This window comes from Ammospiza caudacuta, chromosome 19 (assembly GCF_027887145.1).
Source record: "Ammospiza caudacuta isolate bAmmCau1 chromosome 19, bAmmCau1.pri, whole genome shotgun sequence".
NCBI lineage: Eukaryota > Metazoa > Chordata > Aves > Passeriformes > Passerellidae > Ammospiza > Ammospiza caudacuta.
The window spans coordinates 9,416,716-9,440,179 of NC_080611.1; the positions used below are offsets into that span (position 1 = coordinate 9,416,716).

The 23,464-nt window shown below is 41.8% G+C and overlaps 2 protein-coding genes across 2 annotated transcripts in view; one reads left to right on the forward strand and one right to left on the reverse strand.

Annotated features, from left to right (window-relative positions):
• The first annotated feature begins 1,753 nt into the window (after positions 1 to 1,753).
• CEP95 (centrosomal protein 95) lies at positions 1,754 to 19,077 on the forward strand. Its single transcript, XM_058817284.1, has 23 exons — positions 1,754 to 1,959; positions 3,245 to 3,373; positions 4,341 to 4,448; positions 5,319 to 5,429; positions 6,384 to 6,492; positions 6,972 to 7,081; positions 7,884 to 7,988; positions 8,459 to 8,649; positions 9,093 to 9,162; positions 9,775 to 9,863; positions 10,939 to 11,057; positions 11,372 to 11,507; positions 11,680 to 11,794; positions 12,158 to 12,321; positions 12,601 to 12,693; positions 13,084 to 13,234; positions 14,344 to 14,504; positions 14,913 to 14,987; positions 15,452 to 15,604; positions 16,592 to 16,738; positions 16,828 to 16,899; positions 16,972 to 17,153; positions 18,601 to 19,077. The coding sequence occupies exons 1-22, from the start codon at positions 1,938 to 1,940 to the stop codon at positions 17,146 to 17,148; spliced, it is 2,607 nt and encodes an 868-aa protein (XP_058673267.1). The 5' UTR covers positions 1,754 to 1,937; the 3' UTR covers positions 17,149 to 17,153; positions 18,601 to 19,077.
• SMURF2 (SMAD specific E3 ubiquitin protein ligase 2) overlaps positions 18,798 to 23,464 on the reverse strand; it is a 60,518-nt gene continuing 55,851 nt past the window's right edge. The window contains exons 18-19 of the mRNA XM_058817285.1: positions 22,819 to 22,894; positions 18,798 to 22,544 (exon numbers count right to left, since the gene is read on the reverse strand). Of these exons, the coding sequence (XP_058673268.1) occupies positions 22,445 to 22,544; positions 22,819 to 22,894 (176 nt within the window). The 3' untranslated portion in view covers positions 18,798 to 22,444. The remainder of the gene's footprint in view (positions 22,545 to 22,818; positions 22,895 to 23,464) is intronic.

Here is a 23,464-nt window from a genome sequence, read left to right on the forward strand (position 1 = left end):
TGCCTTTTTTTAAATTTAGTGTGAAGAAATTCACAGCATTTAAGATCTCGACCCCATACAGATCTACATAATGAAAATATAAAGATGGTTTTGATCTGTTCTGTATTATTTTCTGGCCTTTTAAAAAATTGTTGCTAAGAATAGAGCAAGGTTGGCAAAGACTAGAGGTCTGCATGATATTGTCCTCAAAAGTAACACCTAAGTCAGGATTATTTTGTTTTTGAATAGCCACAGCTGTTCGACCCTCAGCAATTTGGAATTCCACCTTGCTCAACCATTTTTGTTGTAATTAATTTTTTATTTCAATAGCACTCCAACTTGACTGGTTTTGTTAATACTATCCCAGCAAATTTCTAGTAGAGGAATCTCCCCAGGTTTTTTTTCAGTGTAGAGTTACTTATTTAATATGGCTTGTGAAAGATTTTTGTCCCCAAACACCCCTATTAACACTCTCCACCCTCTGACCCTACAGGCTTCCTGTTCCTGATAAGTTTGAAAAAGATTTTTGCAAAGACTGTAAAAATAAATTTTCTTGTTCTATTGCATTTATCTTAACACAGATTAATTTGATTGTGTTTGTGTATAACTGTGTGGCTCCTGTTACTGTGCTGTTTAATCTTTCCAAGGTTTTAATGAACTGAAAAGACTAAACAAAAACACAGCCCCTGCCTTGTCTACACGCAGTTAAATCTGCAAGGAACTCCTTTCAATTTCCTTTGTAAAAAAACTTCCTCATTTTTCTGTTCCACCCTCCTAAGTTAAACATCGTTGATTTTCCCGTGTTCTCTTAATTATAGCCAACATATGGAAACAAATCAACACACCGTTGCGGAGCTGTGTATGTAGCAAACTGAAATTCGTGTTTAGTTTAGTTTCGATAGCACTGATCTGTGTTTGCTTACACACAACAAAAGCTCTTTTGTGTTCTGAGGTGCTGTGTGCACTTGGATTTGGATCTACAAATAACGCCCGTGGGCTGCTGGAGCTCACAGCACTGAGGTTTAATTGCTGGGTAAAATTGGAACCTCATCTGCTTTTGTTGAGCTCAAGGAGTTTCATGACAAAGGGCACCATTTTTGCTTTCAGCATGGAAAACCCAGAATTCCTAAGGAGCATGGAATTCTGTTGCTCAGAAAGGAAATAACAGACTTTCACCATCCAACCTGTCCAATAAATTGCATGCCAGCAGCTAATACAGTGACTTTCATTTATAGATCTTATTTTTAATAAAGGTTTTAGCTCTCCTTTCATGCAGAAATGCCTTCGGATTGCCTGTCAAACCTGTATCGCGGCAATGAACACCAACCCCCGGTAATGGACGTACCGGCCAGCAAACGTCCCGGGTCAACCTGCAAGGTCAAGCACTAGAATTTTCCCCCGCCCCAGGCCGGCGCTGTCCCCACCCGCGTTACCGAGGCAGCGCCACCCCCGCCTCCCGTTCAGGTGACCAAGGCGGAGCCTCACGGACAAACCCCCCCTCCCCCGCCGCCATTTTACGCTGCCAGCCGCGCTCGGCGGCCGGAACGCCCCGGTTCTGGCCTGTGCTGCCCGGGAGTCTCGGCCCGCGGGGCCCTGCGCCGGTGGCGGCACCGGCCGGGCGGAACCGGAGCGCTCGGGCGGGGAACGGCGGGGCCGCACCGGGGCCACCCGCCACGTGACCGGGGAGCGGCGGGGAATGCCACATGACCGGGTCTGCGGCTCGGCTTTGCGGCACGGGCTCTTTCTCTGCTCCCCGCTCCCAGCCCAAACACGGGCCCGTTCCCAATCCCCTTACAGGGGGGATCGGCCCCGCCCCGCTCCGCTCCCGTAACACCGGCCATGACCGACAGCACCGGACACCGCTGCGCGCGCGGCCCCGCCCCTTCCTGCAGCGCCTGCCCAATGGGCGCGCAGGCCGCCGTTTAAATGGCGGGGGCGGCCCGAGCGTTGGTGCCGCCATGGGCAGCGCTGAGGGCGCAGGTAGGGCCGGGCCCGGGGGGCTCCGAGCGCGGCTCGCGGGGCCCGGCCCTGAGGGGCTGTGCTGAGGTGGGGCCCGGCCCTGAGGGGCTGTGCTGAGGTGGGGCCCAGCCCTGAGGGGCCGTGCTGAGGTGGGGCCCAGCCCGCTCCCGGGGTTCCGGAGCAGCGGCCGGCCCGGCGCCCGCAGAGCCGGAGAGCTTCCTTCTCGCTCATCACCCCTCCCCGCTGCTCGCATCGCTGGCACAGTTTTATTCAGCTCGTTATTTATTAATTTATAAAGCTCATCCATGCAGCTCATGTTTATTCATTTATAAAGCTGTCGTTTTTTTGTGTTACGGCTTTTTAAGCTCTTTGTGGTAACCTCTTCCTTCCCCTCTTTTGTCTTTGTTCCTTTCCTCGTGACACTTTTAACTTAATAAAGCTGCAGATAAACAGCAATCAAGTGTTCCAAGACATCAGCCTGAAATGTAGGAGATGATGCTTTAACCTTTCATGCATCTGAAACTTAAAGTGATACCTGGAACTGAAAGAGGAGCAGAGGGATGAAAAAGTAACACTCCTGTGTACAGAAGGCTGAAAACTCTACAAATTAGTTTCTGTTGTAGTAATTCTGTGCTTTTTGTTTCCAAAGGGGACTTATGCCATCTCCCATAAATTAAAGTTCTTAATGCTTGTTAAAATACGTGTCCTTCAAAGCACATGGATCTCAAGTCTCAAAGCTTGAGGACAATCACAATCTCATTGTGCTCAACAGAGCACTTGGTGGGACCACCTCTGTATTCTGCTAATCCTTAATAATTAATTACAGTATAATTTACTTTTCATGAGGAGTATTTACATTGGCACTGATGACATTGCCTGAGACTATTAGAGAACCTGGGTTTGTCAGAGAAGTTCATATTTTCCAAAAAAGAACCTGTCATTTCTGATCATTGATAAATAGTGTACCAAAGCTTGGCTTCTTAGAGTCTTGAAGGTTTAGAGTTCCTGGCTATGTGCCCAGATTCAAATTTGTTTTTCATTACATAGAAAAAAAAAAAAATAACCTGCCTAGCCAAAAAAATTAACCTGCCCAGCCTGTGGTACTTAGGTGCTTTTCACCTCCCAAGTCCAGTTGGGCTATGATTGCACTTGAACAATGTTTAATATTTTGGATGGATGGGTCAGCCTGCTGTGTTTGACCACCTCTGGTGGAGTTATAGACACAGTGGTTACCTTTCACTGTAAATAACCACATCATTATTTCTGTGTTTTTAAGTTCTGACATTTATGTTTTTCTTCTGAACAGATTGGGTTGATGTTGCCAATGATCTTTGTAGGACCTGTCACATAAACCAGCACATAAAGCATCTCTCAGAATGTGGGGCTGACCTGTTTGTTCGTCTTTATGAGTCAATCTTAGGAGAAAAAGTACCAGGTAGGAATGATAACTGCTAAATCTGTTTTTTATTTTTGTCTCTGTGTAGTTAAATAAAATTGAAACTTGTAGTACTTCCTACAGATGTAGGGATTTAAAGTATTTGCATCCTTCCAAAGACAAAAATAGAAGATTATAATTCTTTAAGAAGATTTAAGTGGTATTGGCCAATTTTATTTTAACTTTGGACTGCTATGAATGGCAGCTATGAGGATAGCCACAACAAAACTACTGTAAATGAGGCCTTGAAAGCTGTCTGTGGGCATAGTACTTTTGAAGGGTGTGAACTGGCTTATTTTATCTTACAGCAGTGTTAACACTGAAGTCTGCTCTCATAAAATGCTTCATACTTAGAGTCTGTAAAGCTGAGCTGTGATTTAACCCTGCTTTAACCCAGCTCCACTGGGCTCCAGTGACAACCACTAAGCAAAGTCTGTACAATTATGCATTTGCTTTGTTTATAAACTGTTATGTGTAGGAAGTGTCAGACTTCTGATTGCAGAAGGTTTTAAGAGCACTGAGGTAACTGGCACCTATTGAAGGTAGAAGTCTTGTTAAATGTAAGCACAGAACTAAAAATAATGCTGTTCCCAATTCAGCAGAGTACATTGCAGTGCAATCAGTGTGTGACAGGGAAAGAAGAAGCCCTAACACAAACTGCAATTCCAGTTTGATGGTCTGAACTAGGTGTGTGTGCTGGGAGTGGAGGAGGAGAAATGCTTTAGTAATCTGTGCTTGAATTTAATCCTGATAAAACCTCACATCTTCCAAGGGGTGTTACAAGTTTGTGCTCAATATTTATAAAAGGTTTTTAGGACCATATATGACACTTGGGCTTTTCATCAAGCACACAAGGTACTGAAAAAATACTAGCTTGTAAGCAGAAATTAAAGCAGTTTCATTGTTAAGGTACTTGCAACAAGCTATCCATTTAAATAGTCTAAAATCTATTCTTTATATTAAATAGATTTCATTGCTACTCCCAGAAGCCTAGAGGATGATGCACATAATGTACAAGCAGTAATAGATTCCCTGGCATTGGATTATTTGCAGGTCAGCTTATCTCACATCACAGGTAAGTACTTGGTTTAATGAGACAAATGCAGTTGAATATTTGTGTTGTTTGATTTAAACACTTTAGGAACCAGGTGTTACACAGCTTGCTCTCAGACTTGCATGGAATCTCTTCTTATGGTATGGATGTCACCAGAACATTGACCCACTGCCTTGGACATCAGGTTATACACTGAAACAGCAAGCAGAGAATAAATAAGAGTAAGAAATGTTAACTTTAATATCCAGCCATGCTTCATCTGACTGCCACAGTGTTACCTGAAATCTGCTACTGGCTCAGGCTTGGACACTGTGCATCATAATGTACACTTGGATACTGGATTTTAAGACATGACCCTGGAGTTTCAAACTTGTTCATATATTTTTAAGAGTTGGGGAGTAAAGAGTTGAACTGTGTTTTTTATCTGAACATAGATTATGGCTTTCCCTGAGTATTCCTGTGTATGGTCTCACACAGCAAAGAATGAAAACTGCTTGATAAGAATTATCTGACTTGGTGCCTGTATACAGTGGCTGGTGTTTGCAAAATCCTGCTGCTACTCCATAGACTGCTGTCATGTGCTATTTTTATGTATAAGAAAGATATTAAATACCAATTGTCCCTGAAAATATCTCAGAATATTTATTTTGTGAGTGTGTCAGCAGTTACTGCATCAATAAACTTATTAGAACTGAAAAGATGCAAATTTAGAACACTTAAAATATACTTTAGGCTTACCTACATAGTCATAAATAAGTGACCTTAAGGTGTCTTCTGAGCTGACACCTTTACAAGAATTTCCAAGCACTCTTCTACAGAAAATTCCTACTTTTGAGAATATTTCTTCTGTGAAGTACTAATTATTAATATGTGTCATTACCTTCTCTTAAGGTGAGAACATTGTGAAAGGAGACAGGGAATCTATCAAAAACCTCCTTGAAATATTTGATGGTTTGCTGGAGTATCTTAGAGAAGTCAGTGAAACATCTTCTCAGACTGGAGGTGAGATGTAAACCCAAAGTGTTTCCAATGTAGCAAAGATTTATTTGGGTTTTTTGGTTACTTATAACCTTGACAATGGAGAGAAGAGAAAGACAAAACTGACCTCAGGGGAGGAAAATTTCAGGGATGAAGCTGAATATTTGCATTCCTCATTTTCATAAACAATAATAAAATAGATAATTTCCCCCCAAACTTACATAATCTTTCTGAGAAACCTACTCTAGACAATTCATCTTTTATTAGTTGCTTTTCAACCTATAAGTAGATGATTTAGGATTCAAGGAGGTGAATGTTGGCTTTAATTGGAAGAATGAGCAAATATCCCTTTTACTTACCAGGAGAGAAGGGGTCAGCAGCCTTTCCCAAGAGGGTCCTGGGACAGGTCCTTAGCAGGGGTTGTTTTGAGGAAAATGGGAGGAGAATCTGCTCAGCCCTGCAGAGGCATCTTACTGCAGGCAGTGCTGGTCTGTCTCAGAGCTGGTTACAGCTGTCACCACTGGCTGTTGCACCCTGTGACAAGGGGAGAGAGCATTTGGTGCTTGAATTCCTCCTGACCTGCTCCAGAGTGGACAGAGCAAAGGGGACAGGGGGAATGTTCAGTGCCTCTGCTGCTCTGCCCTTCCCTCACACTGCCAGTCTTGTTACCCACTGGGGGTTAGTGGCTCAAATTTTCTAGCTATAAGTGCACAGTTTAATTCTTTTGAGGAAGAAGAAAGGTTTATTAATATTTTCAGCAAGGGGATATATGGTAATAGTATAATTTTTCAAAATTTACCATAGAAGTTGCCCCACTTCCCCCCCGTCCATGTGGAACATCACATGTCATCATTTTAGATAAAACACTACAGTGTTGATATTACACATAAACTGTTCTGATTATATTGGAAGTACTACCTGTTAGTTTATTGGTAGAAGTAGCTTTCCTGAAAATAATTACCTCTTGTTTATGAGCAGCTGAGATAAATGTGCTGTCCAGTGATGAAATTCAAATTGCACCTCAAGAGCAGCTGGAAAGCACTGCTGATCAACTTACAGAACATACACTACTCTCATCAGCTGAAAGGTAAGAACAATTCTGAATATCTGCTTAAACACAGTGATTGACTGTGTATCTATAGACAAATTAGTAGGTTTTTTAATAGTATAGACACCTACTGATTGCATATGCCAAAAGGAATGTGAGGTGACTCCTCTGATTGGGCTAAAATTACATCTGGGCCTTCTTTTGCCCTTGAGGAGTTGCTGCTTTTGTTTCCCTTAAGTTTACTTAAGGGAAGATTGATTTGTTCAGCTGAGTTCAGTTTGTGGTGGTTGTGGCTCCTGCCCTGGTTTTCAGCTCAGTTTATGTTACTCCTGCTCTGGTTTTAAGCTGAATTTATGTGACTCCTGCTCTGGTTTTAAGCTGAATTTATGTGACTCCTGCTCTGGTTCGCTGTGTGGCAGCAGGGCCGTTCCTGCGCGGCTCTCGGCAGCTCCATCTCGTGGGCTGCACGGGCAGAGGCTGAGAGAGGAAATATTTGATGGCTTTGTGTTCCCCCCTAGGTCCCAGTCAGAATATTTTATTCTAACTTGTGATACAGATGGCTCAGGATCTACCAGTGAATTAATTAAACTTGGAGATACTGCTTATTCATTTTCCAAGAGAGGGGAAGGTGAGTTTGGGTGAGAAAAAATTTTCAGACTTTTCTCTAGTTAGACTCCTAGAGTTTTTTTGTGGTTTTTCTTTTTTGTTTCCTTTTAAAAAGTTACTTCTTTCAGTTTTAAATCCTTGTTAAAAAGGATTTAAATACTGTTTTAAATCCTTGTTTAAAAACCCCCAGACAACCCACAATAAGCAAATACATCTTGCTGAAGTTAAAATTTCTGGAAGTAAATATTCCAGGCATTATTTTTCCTGACTCTTGCACTGTTTTATTTGGATAAAGGTTTGTTGTTTGAGTTCTAATTCAGTTCTACAAAGGCATTTTATCTTGTTCAATAGAATAGGAGAATTCTGAAGACTTTGTTTCATTTGTTGCAGTGTAACATGTATTATTTAAGACTGTAAAAATTATTAAGTTCATTCTTAAAGAAGATTTCTCAGGAGTGTGTGCCCCTTCAAAACTTCATGGGTGGCTCTAAAAGGAGTAGTGTACAAATGACTTAAATGGAGCTCATTCGTATTTCATATTTTTTAGAAGAATATTCCAATTCTTCCTGTTCTTATTGATGATTCATCTCCTCAAGTAGAGGCATGAAGAAATATTATGAATTGGGAACATTTCATTGACTGGAGTTACAAATAAGAATTTAACAGACCTATTCTGAGCTTAGTATGGATTGCTGACACCAAGCAATGAGCAGACATTAAAATTGTCCCTCTCAACAGTTCATAGCAAGGTGCTTTATAGATCTTAATTTAATTTTTTAAGCATCCATTTCTAGAATTTCAGATGCCTGTGCTCTGTCTAGCAGGAAAGGACACGGAGGTAGAAGAATCTGAAAGCACAGAGGCTCTTATAGCATTGCCCAGACAGTTCTCAGAAAGTGAAAGGGGGACTGAAAATGAAAGGGAAGATGGTGAGTATTGATTCTTCTGACAGCTCATCCACCTGATTCTGATTTAGGGGTGTAGGGAACTAGGGTAGTGTGAAGAAGAGCTTTAGTCATGAATGGAAACACTTTAGTCATGTTTTAAAATAAATTCTTTCAGAAAAGCAATATTTTAGTTTCTCAGAGTGGGCAAACTTCCATTATCTGGGGTATTTCTGCTTAGCTAGGATTTGGCTTCAGCTGGGCTGTTTTTAATTTGTATTGTGGTTTGTATTCTTTTCTTTTGTGGTTCAAAACACTAAAAAGTCTTTGTGGAAGATCTTCACATTTAAAATCATTTTCTCAAGGCTGAAAAATGTTACAGCACTGTCCTGTGCAACCCAACAAAGGTGGCAGCTCACATTTGCTATGCAGACTCTTCTCTTTGTTATGTACAATGCACAAAACTGCTCTGCTTTCCCAGATAACACTGCAGTTGTCTGTGTTTGCCTCTTCAGGAGGGATGGAGGCTGTTCCTGAACCTCAGCAGGGGAGTTTGGGTGTCAGTGCTACCAAACTGGGGGAGCCCATCCAGCAGGCAATTCCTCTGCTGCCCCCGTTCCAGCCCTCAGATCCAGCCTGGAGAGATCCCCACAGCTCACACAGAGCAGCAGCCCTGCCTTGCAGAGAGGCACTGAACATTCCTGCTGTAAGGAAAAACCTTCCCTTTGATTATTTCATTTTCTTTTAGTAACCAATACTGCTTTCATTTGAAAACCTCCTAGTTTACTTGCAGAATGGGAGTAGATGCTCCCTGAAGAACACTTTTGAATGTGTCAGAGTTTATTTCAGTTCCAGGAATTCTGGATTGTAGATTCATTCTTCACTAAGTGTCCAGAGAGGAATTTAGTTTGAGGGATGTGTTTATTTTATAAATATACACATATATATATATAAAAATTTATATATATATACATACACATCTTCACAGTCAGTGCCAGAGTTTACAGTACAGTAAACAAAATAATTATAGTGATTTTTATCTATCTATAAAATCAGCATTGATTTCCATTTGCAGACAGACCTGATGTATGAGCTTCCTGTCAGCACTCTCCTGTGAATTTATAGAACACATCTTGCTTTTTATTTCAGATTGAAAAGTCACTTACCCAAAAATTTCCTGATGTTTCTGATGGTCTTCCTCTATCCAGAAAAATCCCTGGTGAGAGAAAATTTTGCATCCTCTAGGGTAACTCTTAAGTGTTATAATGTTGCATTTATTTTTACTGGCACCACAAAAAACATTGTTTTGAATCTGCTAGTGCATTTTTTTAAATTCAGCCACAAGTTCATATTTCTATCTCTGCTTTACAGAGAAACAAAAATAGGTTACTTCTAATCTGTTCCCTCTACTGGAAAAACGTAATCCATGTCCCCAATTCAACTCCTTTCTTAGTTAATCCCCTTAAGATGGGTCTGTACCACAGAAACCTCTTCCAGCAGATAAGTCCCATGGCTGAGCTTATTCTGAGCAGAGAAACATGGACCAAACAAGGCAGTTTCAATTCTAAAAAAAAGCCATTAACTGCTATTGTAAAAAAGGTTTAGAAGCTATTTTTTTCAGTACTCATTTTCTCTGTTGCCTTGGAAACACTGCTTACCTTTTTTAGTTTCCATAGCATTCCCATGACACTGAACATTGAAGACGGGAGAAATTACCAAAATGAATGTCACAACTGGGTAACCACAGTTGCTTTGTCATTCTATTCTCTGAATAATTTGGATCCACAGGCCCTGGCTCACATCTTTTTTTCCTTGTTGCCCACATTAACAGGCACAGTGCCATTAACTCACACTTACCTGTCATCTGCTTCTGCAGTGGGAGAAATGCTGGGAGGTGATGCCAAGGACAATGTGACAAAGGTACATGTTACATCTTAATTTTTGGAATTTCAATCAGTAGTTTTTGATTTCTGCTTAATTTGTCTGTTATCTTGTGGCACTTCTGGACTTATTTCAATAATATGCAATCAGTGATGCAGTGTTGTTAGACTGGGATTATGTGCAGTCTGTGAGTCATGTCAGTTCTTCCTGGAGCTGTTTGCTCCAGAATGTACAGAGCCAGCACCCACAGAGTTCTATTTATCACAACCAACCAGTTACTGGTTATCTTGCTTTTTTAATCAAAAATGTACAAAGCACAGGAGTACAGTCATGTCCTTTCTCTGAAGTGTATCAGCATTCTAAATTAGTAAGAATTTTTGGGGTTTTTGCCATTAAAACTTAGATTTACTAATTTTTAAAGATCCATTAACTGCTTATTATATTATCTTCTTATATTTTCTTGCATTGTCCTTTACTTTTCAAAAACTGAATAATGCAAAACCCACAAACTGATCAGCACTTACCAATCTGTGCCCATAGAAATGTGTCTGTAAAGGAAGTTTCTTTCTCTGGAAACACAATTTTGCCTTCTGCAACCACAAGAGGTACTCACAGACTTTGCTTGTTCCAATAGTTTAAACAGCTTTTACTTCTACATTGTCTCTGAAACTCATTTTCCATTGGTGCATTTCCCAGGATGTCCATGCCAAGCCCCAATTCCTCCAGTTGGAATGGAGAGGTTACCAGGCAGAACTGAACCAGTGCAGCTGAATGGCACAGGAACAGGAGCTGAACTGCAGCTCAGTCTGTACTGAGGGAAATTCAGTTTATTTCCACTGCCTAGCACCAGTCCCAGGCTGATGAGGTGCAACGTGGAGATACTCATTACCTTAACCTAACCCTGTTCTGCTTCCATGGTTTAGCTGTGAACTGATCTTCCATATTTTGCTAGTCCATTTCTTTAAACATTCATTCTCTAATGCACACTGTCTGCAGTCAGGAGCCTGGAAATAGAAATATTTTTATATATCTATACTCACAGGGTTTGGGATGGTTCTATTACAGCATCTCTACTCACAGGATCTATAAAACCTTCCTTTACTCATTTTCCTAGGTGCCTCTTGTATCTGAGTCTTCTATATCTGCCTCTTCTGAGGAAAAGCTCTCACAAGTGACTGAACAAGTAACACAAACCCCAAGACCCGAATCTCAGCACTGGCCTAGAACAACAAGGTAAATTCAGATTTTTGGTACTGAACCGCTTTGGAACTTTGATTTCCATGGCCAGCCAGCCCCCTCCTCCCTTTTCAAATGAGATCTCTCTTTCCTTGGCTGTGTGACAGTGAAAGAATAATTCTCACAGAAAGATTTCCTGTTTCTCCTGACATATACTCATTTTGTTAAATATGTTATAGGCATTTACACATTCTGCTTTACTTAATCCTATAAAAACATGCTTAGGCAAAAAGTGAGCTGGAATTGTGTGAGCTAATGCTCATTGTCAAGTTTTTAGAAGAAAAATTAAATCTGTCTGCTTTCTGCTTTAGCAAATATGAAAATTCCACCCCAAATTCAGTTGAAGATTCACTTTCCCACAGAACAACCAAGGAGAAGGTGACCAAGGAGCAGGAGTTCCATGAAGCATCAGAAAATCTGTCTCGCAGGCTGAAGGAACTGGATTTGGTAAGTGCAGTCTCCTCTTTGTTCAGCTGAGCAATGCAGCTTTGGTAATGCCAGTGGAGAGAATTCTGAATATCAGTGCAATGTGGATGAAAAGGAAATCTGCAACTAACACCTGCCTTTAGTTCATTCAACTCTAGAACTGTCTATTGAACAAAAACCCTCTGTCCCTTAGATGCTGAAGAGAGCTTTGGGTGAGCACACAAGAGGAGGGGAGCTTCCAGATGAGGACAGCCTGTCCCACCACAGTGACAGTGCCATGGACTATGGCCGAAGGACAGCTGGGAGAGGTGACAATCCTTGTGCCACTATTGGGATGGAAACAAATACAAAAGAAAGCTGCTACACTGAATTACAGTTAGTTACTGAGTTTTGTATTGCTAGCTCCTTTCTATTTTATTTCTATTGCTAGTTCATTTCTTTGATCCAAACCTGAGCTGCAGTAACAAAATTGCAACAAGTTTATGTTTAACACTTAAAAAAACATGGTAAAAAATACAAGTGAAACACAGCTGCAGTAAAAAATGTATAGCAGGTGGGGGGAGAGACAGAATACAAGCTCACAGGACATGGTTCTGAAATTAGAGTCTCACAATACACTTCACTGGGTTTTTTATCTCAATTTGATACTCAGTGAATGCTCTTCCCTACAGACACACCATGTCCAAGGTACCCAGGCAGGCCAAGATCCCTCTCTCCAGCCTCTCCCTTGTCTCAGCACCAGGAACAAAAACAGAGGGGCAGAGGGACAGGCCAGATAAAGACAATCCTCAGCCACCTGCAGGAGGAAAGGGATGAAAGAACAAGAAAAGCAAAGGTAATTTTTATTTTTGGACTGGACCTTGTGGTAGTTCTTACCAACAGTTATAATAAACCCACAAAACCAGAACTTTTATGTAATGGGAGCATCTGGTCTCCTCTAGCAATCATATGCTGTTTATCTGTAGCCTGCTGAGGAAGAGACTTAAACCCCAAATTTTGTTAAAAAGAGTCTAAAGTGGAAGAAGCTACTTTGACCCATGCAGCAACCAAGTTAACAAGGTGGCTGTATGGAGTGAGTATTTCCTCTGACAAGTCCTTTTATTTTTGTTTTTAGCTGGTCAGTAAAGCTTATGAAAATGAGCTGAGAATTTTTGAAGTGAGGGAGAGGCAAAGAATTTCCAAGCTCAGAGAAGCTGCCAAGGAAATGGTAAGTGATGCACTGTTGGGATTGCTGGTTGTGTTTTGTTTGGTTGATTTTTTTCTTTTTAAATTTGTCTAGATGGTCTGTCCAGACACTTTAGGGAACAAGACCTCCTTGACTTCCAGTGTCACAGTTAGAACACTGTACAACTGAAGTAGTCACTTACCAATGTTAAGTGCTGCAGAAGAGCTGAGGTTATGCAATGATGAGATTTAACCTTTATTTGAACCCTGACCTGTATTTTGTAAATTCTGGCCTTCTGGAGAATCCAATGCAAGATGTCCAAGTTCTCATTCTAAAGTCTGAAAGATGTTTAAGTTCTGATGGCCAAACTGTGTTCTGTCAGTGTTTCCCTTCTCATACCTGTTCTCCATCTGTTTTACATCTGCTCCTAAGGAACAAGAGCACAAAGAAAATGTCTTTCAAGAACCTCCAAAAGTGTCTCAGCCAGTGAAAGTTTATTCTAGAAAAACCACACCTCAGTATCCCAAACACAGCCAGCGGATTCCAAAACGAGGGATCAGGAAGCCAAAGCAAGCAGCTCCAAGTAAGAACTGCAAAACTGTACTTGGTGGAAAACTGGCATCTTTTGAAAGCATGTGTTGAACTCCAGGAATAAAGGCACCAGTCCAACATATACCAGTCAGCTGTAGCATTTTCCCTTCTTCTGACCTCTGTATGTCTGGATTTTTGTTAGGGGAGATAATGCTTTACATAAATGTAAACCATCAGTGCACAATCAAATTGTGACCCATTTACTACTTCCTTAAAATCCCTTGGATTATGTTCAGGGCTTTTTTCCATTGCTGCTACTCCTGTGCTTATTCCACTGCAGTCTGAGCTCTCCTTTTGTTATTTTTCTGAGCATGTATCCGATTTTAAATTGGGCCTGTGGCTGGAGCTGAGCCATGTTCAGGTCACTGAGCAGGATCTGTCAGGACCCTGCCTGTGTGGTGTTAATGCTGCCCTGGTTCTGCTGAGCAGGTGATGCTCCAGGAAAGCCAAGCTGCAAATCCCAGGCCCAGTTTTGGTTACCAGCACTGTGCATGCCTATGGATAAGATCACCAGATAATCTCCTACGTACCTGAATGTTGCTCAGCTACACTGGTTATTTTTATTCCAGTTTTTGAAGGCCTTTGGTAAATACCCTTTTGTTTCATCTCCCCATCATCTTTTCCTGCCAGAAAGATCAAAGATGTAATGGATGGGAATGAGGTGGTTGCAAACCAGTTTATTTTGCACCTGTTTACTTGACCTGGATCTGTCATTGCCACGGCTGTGCTGGCTTTATTTTAAGTTGCTGCAACCAGAGAGAGAGAGAAAGCAATCACTGATTAGTGATGGTCACAACACATGAAGAAAGAAGGGGGATACCTGTCTTAGCTGGATGTGGTAGGGGTAGGGAAATGGCATCTGAGCTATAAAATCAATTCTTCAGAGAAAACAACAAAAGACTGGGATTGCTTTCTCTGCTGCTGTACTGGCAGGATGAGAAGTCCTGCTGGGTTTAGCTTGACATGGTAACAGCAGCATGGTGGTTTTATACAGTGTTCAATGTAAAATATTTCTTGACTTATGCTGACACTGTCTGGATGAATTTACAACTAAATGTATTCTCCAGGAATTTATTGCTTACCTCTTTCTTTATCTTACAGTGACAATAAGAGACAATGACCTCCTCCTGCAGCTCCTGGAGGAGTTTCCCCACCTGCACATTTCCTCCCGTACTCTGGATAAAATGTGGCACCAGCAGCTTGCACAGACTGAGCACCTCAAGGCACCCTCTGCCAGACCTAGACCAAAACTGCAGAATGAAGTGAGTGTTGTCATTCTTACCTGCTGAATGCAGCAGAGATGGCCTGACAGGGCTCCTGCACACCCACAGCAGTGTGGGAGGATGTTCTGGGAGCTTGGTTAAATAGGGATGTACAGATTTACACACTTTTCATCAGCCACTTGAATCTTGTGGTCCTTCTCTGATAATGGTTTCTTGAGTACTGCCTAGGGTTGCTATTGCTGCTTTAAAAGCATTTTGTAGTTTTCACTGCTAGTTCTGAACGGTCTTTTAGTTTAAAAGTGAGTTATGAGATGCAAAAGTTGATTAACTTATACAAGGTAACAACCCAAACCCCAAAACATAGCAGAGGGCAATATTTAAATCTGCTCCATAGGACAGCTTGTCCTGCAGCACGATGCAAGTAATGAGCTTTTTTTAAACCTCCAGGTTGAACAAGCCTTGAAGAAACATGAGCTGCTTGCTGCAATTATCAAGAGAGATCAAGATCACAGCAAGAGACTGGTATGTTCTCTGAAGACTATTTGTTACATAATGCAGACATTTCACATGGAGCTAAAATGCATATTCCCTCATCATGAAAATGGCTTTTTGTCTTGTGACAACTTTATGCTTTTTGAGTAGCTGTGGTCTCAAAATGCCACATAATCTGTTTGTTGTGCAGCTCCTGGGGTCATGGGAATGGAATATTATTATTATTACACTGCGGTGTTGCTCTAAGAGGTAAAAAAGTGCAAGGAGGAGAAACTTGAGGTCGTGTTGCAGCTCCTGTGACAGTGACACGACTTCACTACTCAGTGCTGACTAAGGCTTTACTTAAACAGTGCTGACTAAGGCTTTACACCTTAACTGCAAAGCTGGGCTGTGGAGCGGGTCCTTAGTGAAGGACCCTAATTAGCACTGATGAACAAAGCTTTGCCTGCAGGGTATATCTGTGGGTGCTCTGACAGCTGCTGCTTTCCCTCTAGCAAGAAATGAAGCAGCGCATCCAGCGGCAGAGGTGGGCTCAGAACAAGGTGACCGAGAGGCGGCAGCAGGCGGCGCGGGCCAGGAAATACTACGAGGATTACCGGGTGCAGCTCCGGGCCAAGCTGCTGCGGGCCAGGACACGCGAGGAGAGGGTGAGCACGAGATCCCTGCCCTGCAGGGTGGAATTCTGCCCTGTCAGGACCCCAGCGCTGAGGTTGAGGTCGGGTCGTTCAATGCTTCACCAAAGCACAGAGCCAGGATGAAGTGGCTGAGCAGTCAAGGCCACAGAAATGGTTCCTGCTCTGGAAATGTGGATCCAGTGCAGGGCAAACCACTGTGAAACAAGAAAGGATGATTTATGGGGCTAAGAGGAGAGAAAGGGTGAAGTATCAGTGTGGAAAAACAGGGCTGGTAACATGAGAAATTGGGGAAATGAGTTTTCAGAAACAGTAGGATTAAGAAGTTGTTCCTACAGTCACCATCCAAAGAAAACAATCTAAATCTTCAGTTAAGGGAACTGATCAAACAGGCAGCCTTGTGATTTGGTTGTGTTTGTAAAACAAAGTGGACTTTGGGACTGATATGATCTAATTAGGGCTGGACAACAGAGTGAGGGAAAGCAAAGAGTTATTACAACTCTGCAAGGACAGATACACAGTTGTCACCTTTCAAAATAAAAGATCAGACCCCTGCATAAACCCCTGGTAAGGATTTGAGAACTGTTTGCCTGCAGCTGTGAGCTGCAGCTGGTAAGAGTTCTTGTGGAGGAATGGAAAGCCTGAGTCCAGGCTGGATTTCCTGCTGCTGGAAACCTGGATGAAGGTCCTGAAGTCAGGCTGCAGAGTACAGGGTGGGTTGTAAATCACAGTGCATGTTCAAAGGCCCTGGCTTGCACATTTGGGTCATCTGACTAAACTGACATGAAAAATTATTTTATCTATCAAAATTTCAGCTGAATGAGTAATACAAATCCAGCTCAGCTGTATCTGCACCACCATTTCTAGGTACATAATTGTGCTTTTTCATGGGCAATCCTCATGTAAACACCATTCCATCAGGAGCTAAAGCAGCTGAGAAATGTAAATGTACTTACAGGTTCCTGGGAAAGTTTCAGGTTTGCTTTTTTTAATTGCTGGCAGATATTTAAAAACTTATTTGAAGAAGGCTTAGAAATCCAGAAGCAAAGGCTGAGGGAGCTGAGAGTTTATGCTCGGGAGAAGCGTGATGAGCAATGGAGGGAGCACCAGGCTGAGCTGGAGTCCCTGGAGAACTACTACAGAGATCAGGTAAAGCTTCATCTGGACCAGGCAGATCATATTTTTCCACTTAGAAGTCTTTCTTTAATTAGTTCAACTCACACATGTGTTGTGTTTAGTTTTCCATGCTAGCAGAAGCTCTATCTCAAGAATTCCAAGAAATCCAAGCCAGAGAGAAGGCACAAGCACAAGTAAGTACTCTTAATTTTTTCCAATTGCCTTTTCTTTCTACCTGCTGTGGCTAATGTCAGTATTTTCTTTAGATGCTACAAAAATCAAAAAGCGAGGTGAGATCAAAGATGGAGAAGGAAATACAGCAACTGCAAGCAGCAATCATGCACAATGATGATGACACCTTTTTTCAAGAACTGGAGGCAGACAGACTGAGATCCAGACTTCAGATGGCTTCCTTCCAGTACAGCCAGAGCCACTTCTTTTGACTTGGGTAAATGTCACTGCAGTCCTTCCTGGCTAAGATGATCAGTCTTTGGGTGTGAGGCTGTTTTATTCCTCTAAAATATCTGTTGTGTCATTTTGACTTGTCAGGAGTGGAGCTGCTGGGGTCTGGGATCTCCACAGCACTTTTATGATGACCAATAAAATTTCTGAACTGCTTTTTACCTTCCTGGCAAGGCTGGGGTGATGTTGGGCTCTACCAGAGGAAGCTGGGATGAAGTCAGAGTGCTTTAGTGAAGTTTTCCTGGTGGAACAGTTGGATGCTGAGGCTCCTCTGCATCTGTGCTGGGGCTGTTGCTGCTAAGCCAGTCTGACACCATTAGCCAGAAATCATGGATTGGAAAGCTCACAAAGCACAAGAAGATCTTTGAAAGAACATCAGAGGTTCAGGTTTCCTGTGAAATGCCAAGTTAGAGAATTCCTGCAATAAACCTGACATAAGTAACTGGGAATTTAAATACATCAAGCAAGGGAAGACTTCTTCCACTCCTGCTTCAGTTGTATTCACAGGGTTGGTGTTGCTGGCTTGATAAAATACAAAGGCATAGAAAATACTCTTCCTATGCCACAAATGTACTGGAAAAAAGGAATTTGAAACACAAAACAATCTTCTAAAGCTGTGCATGATCAGCTTCTGCAAGAGGTGAACCCTGGGAAGGAGCTATGGACAGCCCACACTCACAGGTGCAGCCTGGTTACTCCATCTTCACCCTGACAGAACCAGAACTAAAGAATGATTAAATATTTCACCAGTCAGCTTTGACCTTACTTCAGGCTGTAATTTCTGCTTCCAGGAGAGCAGGAGCTGCCAGCAGGCCCTGCACTCCTGTAGCATCTTGCAGCTATAAACAGTGCAGGGCCAGCAGGAAATCCAGGTCTCAGCAGCCAAACACTGGGGAGGTGCCAGCACAGAGGGATGAGGGCTTGAACTGAGAACAATTACATAAAACCAAGCTGATATTAATGAAGTTCATTACTGATATAGCCTGTCTGACAAAAGTGCAACTCTAATTAGTTTATCTTGCTAGTAGAATAGTTCTTGCTTAAAATTGCTGTGAGAGAAGTGATACAGAAATACTGGATTTAACTGCACTGTACACACAATATTTAAAGGTTGCCATGAGGGGGTGTCTCTGATGGAACTGACACCACAGAGCATTCACACTCATTCACTGAAAAAAGAGCTAAACAGGAAAAAAAGCCCCCAACATCTGAAGGAGCTTCTTTTACAGATTAAACAAAGCAGCCAGCTGTTACAGCATGAGACACCTCACTGCAAAAATGCAGACCAGAAACACAAAACCCTGACCTGTCCAAACCTTTTCAGGGAGTTGCTGTAAGCCTGGCTAACTTGAAGCCTTTAAGGGACAATATTTATCACCTAAGTTGATGAATTTTATCAAATCTTTACCAAATTTGCCTTTATTTCCCTCCAGGAGGATGGTGTAGCTTTGCTGAGTTTTGAGAACAGTCTGTTCATCTGTTCACCAGTGCTGAGATAAAGCCCTTGCCAAGCCAAGGCAGTACCTGAGCCAGAGTCAGAGCTGCTGTGCTTGAGCAGAACATTCAGCACATCCTCACTGCAAGTAACAGCACCTAGAAGTCACCAAGTTTCAAGTATTTTCTCCTGAAACAAAGTCAAGTTACTTAAAAATGACATCGTTACATTTTAAAGATTTAATTAAGAAAAACTTCAAACTTTTAAAACCATTGATGCTGTGACAGTGCAAACAGCATACAATTTATTGCTCAACTTCTGCATGGGTACATACATTAAGTACTTAAAAACCATTTTATACAGATTTTTTTTTTGTTAAAGCTCATGTAACAGCTGGGTGAAAATACAATGATACCAATGCTAAAACACTCTGTAATAAATACAATGGAAATGATAAACTAAGAACTGTCAGTTTGTGGAGGAGTAATTACACTTGTATAAACTAATTACAACTACAGACAACTGAGGATGTGCAGAGCCAGGAACCTACTACATAGTGTAAAGTACAACAAATGGCACCTGTTAAGTGTGTGGTGCTGTTTAAAAAGATGCTACATCGAGCTGGAGGATGGTGCTGTGACAGGAGCAGAGCTTGAACTTCCATCAATGCAGCCTTTTAAACACACCAGGAGTTCAGTACACATGTAGTGTTGTGGAACAGGAATTTCAAAACAGCTTGTGTGCTCTGGACTTTAGTACAACACAAAAATTTGGTACAAATAAATCAGTTTAGGGAAACTGAACCTATGTGCAAAAAAAAAAAAATTAGAATACATACTGTACAAAGCACCATTACAAAACTCTTTACACCGAGAAATTAAATCCTCTGAAACTCAACTGTGAACTGTATATTTGAAATCTACAAAAGTCACTGTTCATAATTAAACATTCATAATGAAAAGCAACAGCATAAAACCATGATGTGACATCTCTCTAAAACAACCAAAGACTGGATAAAGTAAAACCCAGTAAGAGGGACACATTGAAATAAATATTCACATTAATCATGGGGTGAAAGTCCAAGGTTAAAATGCAATATTAGGCTTAGCACCTTTTTGAGGAGAAAGTAGCTGACGTGTTCTTGAAACAAAATTTTGGAAAGGAATCAACCCTTTACCACTTTCAGATAAACATCTGACTGGGTGATGAGGTGCTTTAGTTAAAGCTCTCAGTCTTTATGAAGGTAGAAAGGCACTCAAAATACTTGGTATACTCATCCTCATCTGTCAGCTATGGAAAGTTCAATGCAGATTTGTCTAGTTTTGCCTATAATATATTAAATTTACAATATCTGTAGCAGTTAAAAAAATTCTCAATGCCATACCAAAATGTTTAGTAGAAAAACAGATGTACTGCTAAGGCTGCTGTGAAAATGAATGTAATTATCAGCTGATCTCAGCTCTCTGTTCTGCAGAGCTCATCTCCTCCCTCCCCAAAGGTGCTTTTGTGACAGCAAGGTGACCATAACCATGCATTCAATAAACCCACCAAATTTTCTATTTGCCATGTTCCATGCCCAGGGAGGCTGTGGCCACAGGCTGGGCAAACACAGGGGATAAAACAAAAACCCAAACCCTTAAAAAATCACTTCTGTCAGTTCCATGACACAAGGACCTGTCTGTAAAAAGCCTGCAGCAGCCACTGACCCCCAGAGCTGGCAGGGGCTGAGCAGAGCTCGGGCAGGGCTGGGGTGACAAAGTCAGGGCAGGAACCTGCTGGGCTCCCCAGAGCTGCACAGGGGCTGAGTTACTGCTGCCAGAGGGACCTGGGCAGCCCTGCAGGGATGCACAAACAGCAGCCCCTCAACAGGAGTGCAGGAGGCCACTGAAAAGAAAGGGAAAGGGAAAAGGAAAGCAGAAGGGGAAAAGGAGAAAAGAAAGGGAAGGAAAGGAAAGGAGAAGTGAAAAGAAAAGGCTCTGCTGTGTTTCCAGCCTGGCTGTCCCAGCACCAGCAAGTCTCTTGGCTTTCTGTTTCCATCCCTCAGTAGCCTCATCCTGCAGCCAGCCCAGAAAGGGAAGCAAAGTCCCTTGGAACAAAGCTGCCAGCAACAGCTGTACAACAGAAATAATCAAACCAACATGTGGCTTTGGCTCACCAGATTCTCACCACAATTCTATAAAAGTAGTCCCTTGCCCACTACTCTAACACACAACATCCAGTAGTAGTTTACTCACTGTGGCAGTCAGACTTGGCAGAACAAGATTTAGTTTAAGCTGCACAGAACAGACAGTAAATAGCTGGTTCACTGTGACTGCCACTGCAAACATGGAACAGCTGCTTACATCCCATCCCTTTAGCATTTTCAATACCTTTGACTTTCTTCTCATTGGCAGTGAAAAAATAGTGCAGATTTGATGATTAATTGTAACCTAAGTTACAAAAACACAACACTGATTGGAAAAAAACTGCTACTCCTTCCAAATATTCTCGTGGCTGAGAGGAGAAGGGCGCTGTCTCTGAAGCAGCCTGATTTATCCACACACCAAGAGCAGATCAGACAGATCTCAACTGAGAATTTCCAAACTAACATCAAAGTTCAGTTCCCTCTACTGGTAGTGCATTTTATTCCCCTTCGAAGAGATCAACCCATGCTATAAATCATATATATACTTACTTCCATCCCTACAATCAATAAATTATGTGCTCTTACAACCTCATTTCCAAAGCACATTACACATATTTCAGTCAATACACCATTTTTCCTTAGCTGTAACTTAAACCCAAGTGTCATGAGCAGCTGGACAGAGATTACAACATGTTTTACCTGATAAATCTTTAGCATCAACAAATACAGAATATGATTTGGCTGCATTCAAACAAACTTTGGTTGACTGGACAGGATGGATTCTGGAACAAACTGCTGACAGGCTTCTGCTGGCAAAGCCCATCAGTGCTTCAACAGCTGAAAAATGCAGTGTTTCAATTTAAGGTCAAAAGCAACAAAAAGTACTCTTGACAGACTTGTTAGAAAAATGCTGTTTAAAAAAAAAAAATCAAAACATCTACTGTTCATTAAGAAAAGGTTATTCCACGTGTAAACACAAGGACTGTACCAAATAGTCTGTGTCACTCACTAGAAATTCTGCTGGAGGAATCTGACAAGTGATATAAATAGGACCCCAAAACATCATATCCGGAATTCCTGCTTGAAAAATATAAAAAAAGCCCCTGTGGCAACATTTACCTGGAATTTACATTGCAGAATATCATGGTTTACTATAAGAAAATGCAGTTAACATGTAAGTGGCTTTCATTAAAAAGATTAATGATTCTTTCAGCCAATTTTATGCAAAGTTAGAATAATCCAAAATATTTTTTTTCCAAAAATAGCAGGTATAGATGCTGTTCAGTATCATACATTTAAAACAGGCTGAAACGTGACTTGTACCGACTGCTGAAGTTGTGTCTTGGTATCTGAGAATAGAAATCAGGTAGGCAAATATAATAGATTACCTCTTACAAAAATAGTAGTAGTCTTTAAGTATAGAATACTGCTTAACTGTTGAAATGTAGGAAAAGTCAGCATTCTGTATGTTCAAGATATTAGTTTTTAATAGCAGCTGAATGATCCTATGGCAGGAACCACAGAACCTATTTTCTTGAAATAAAAAATTTTAAAAATTAAAAAAAAAAATCCAAAAGTTGTCCTTTCCCTCCCAATGTCCTAGTGTAGAAAAGGGAAAGTTTCCTGTATTTCAAGCATTTCTTGAGTCTTGGCTGAGGGAAGGAAGGGCTTTCTGGCTGACAGGAGTATAAATAGAGTCTGGGAGAGGCTGGCAGGGTCATTCCACAGCAAAGCCACAGGTCTCCTCGATGGCCGTGAGCAGCTTCTCATAGAGCTTCTCGTAGCTCTCGTAGGCAGGAATGTCGATCCTGTTGAAGCTGGGGGGAAGCACAAGCACAGAGGTTTCAGCTCTGCAGCCACCACTGCCAGCTCTGCCTCACCTCACCGAGCTGCAGATGCTGCCAGCAAGGCTTGATTAAAGAATGAGGCCACCCAGCTCCATGAAACAAAAGCCATCTCCAGATCTCACACCTCTAAGGGACAGCTTTGATTGTGTCACAAAAGACAAAAGAAGTGAGACTGTTCCAAATGCTCTGACAGCAGATTGGTCTTTAAGCTACAGATCACAAGAGAGAACTGAGAAAGCCTTACCAGGTATGAGCTTTAGGCAAATTATTAGTGCTGGCATCGATCTGGTGTATTGTGAAGAGTCGTGGGCCTGCAGCACCTGAAAACCCAGAGCAGATCTGTTACTGTGAGGAATAACATGAAATGTCTTTGGTGCACTGCAACAAGAGAGCAACTAAATACAAAGAGAAGCTCTGCACCAAGGAAGATGAAATCATAAACAGGCAGGAAAAAACTGCAAAGTCCCAGTGGTTGTGGGACAGACCCCTCCTTGCCCACCCAGACAGCCCTGCAGTTATTTAAAGGAAAGGTAAGGGAAAAAGCACTGATAAGGAAGAATAAATCAGCTTTTTCACTCAGTGTACTGCATAATTCCAACAGTTTTTAATTTATCTTCTCTCAGCCCTCCTACAGAACAAAACTGTACCTGTCCCTGTTTTATAACTGTTCTTGAAGAGTGGCCAATTCCACTGAAATCCAACAGTGTCACTATGTCAATTCCTTATAATTTTATTAAATTAATCTGACTACTAGAAATCTCTTTAATGTCTCTGCTAAAGAAAAAAGACTGCAGCACAGCCATTGCTTAGACTTGGTCTGCACTGAAGATGCCACAAAGGACAGAAGAAGCTACAAATGTCCCAACCTGAGCAAAACTGGAATCCCGGTC

Coding starts and splice junctions, on each gene's coding strand:
- CEP95 (XM_058817284.1), top strand. CDS start 1,938: ATGGGCAGCGCTGAGGGCGCAG. Junction 4,449..5,318: donor CAGCTTATCTCACATCACAG/GTAAGTACTTGG, acceptor CCTTCTCTTAAG/GTGAGAACATTGTGAAAGGA. Junction 5,430..6,383: donor AACATCTTCTCAGACTGGAG/GTGAGATGTAAA, acceptor GTTTATGAGCAG/CTGAGATAAATGTGCTGTCC.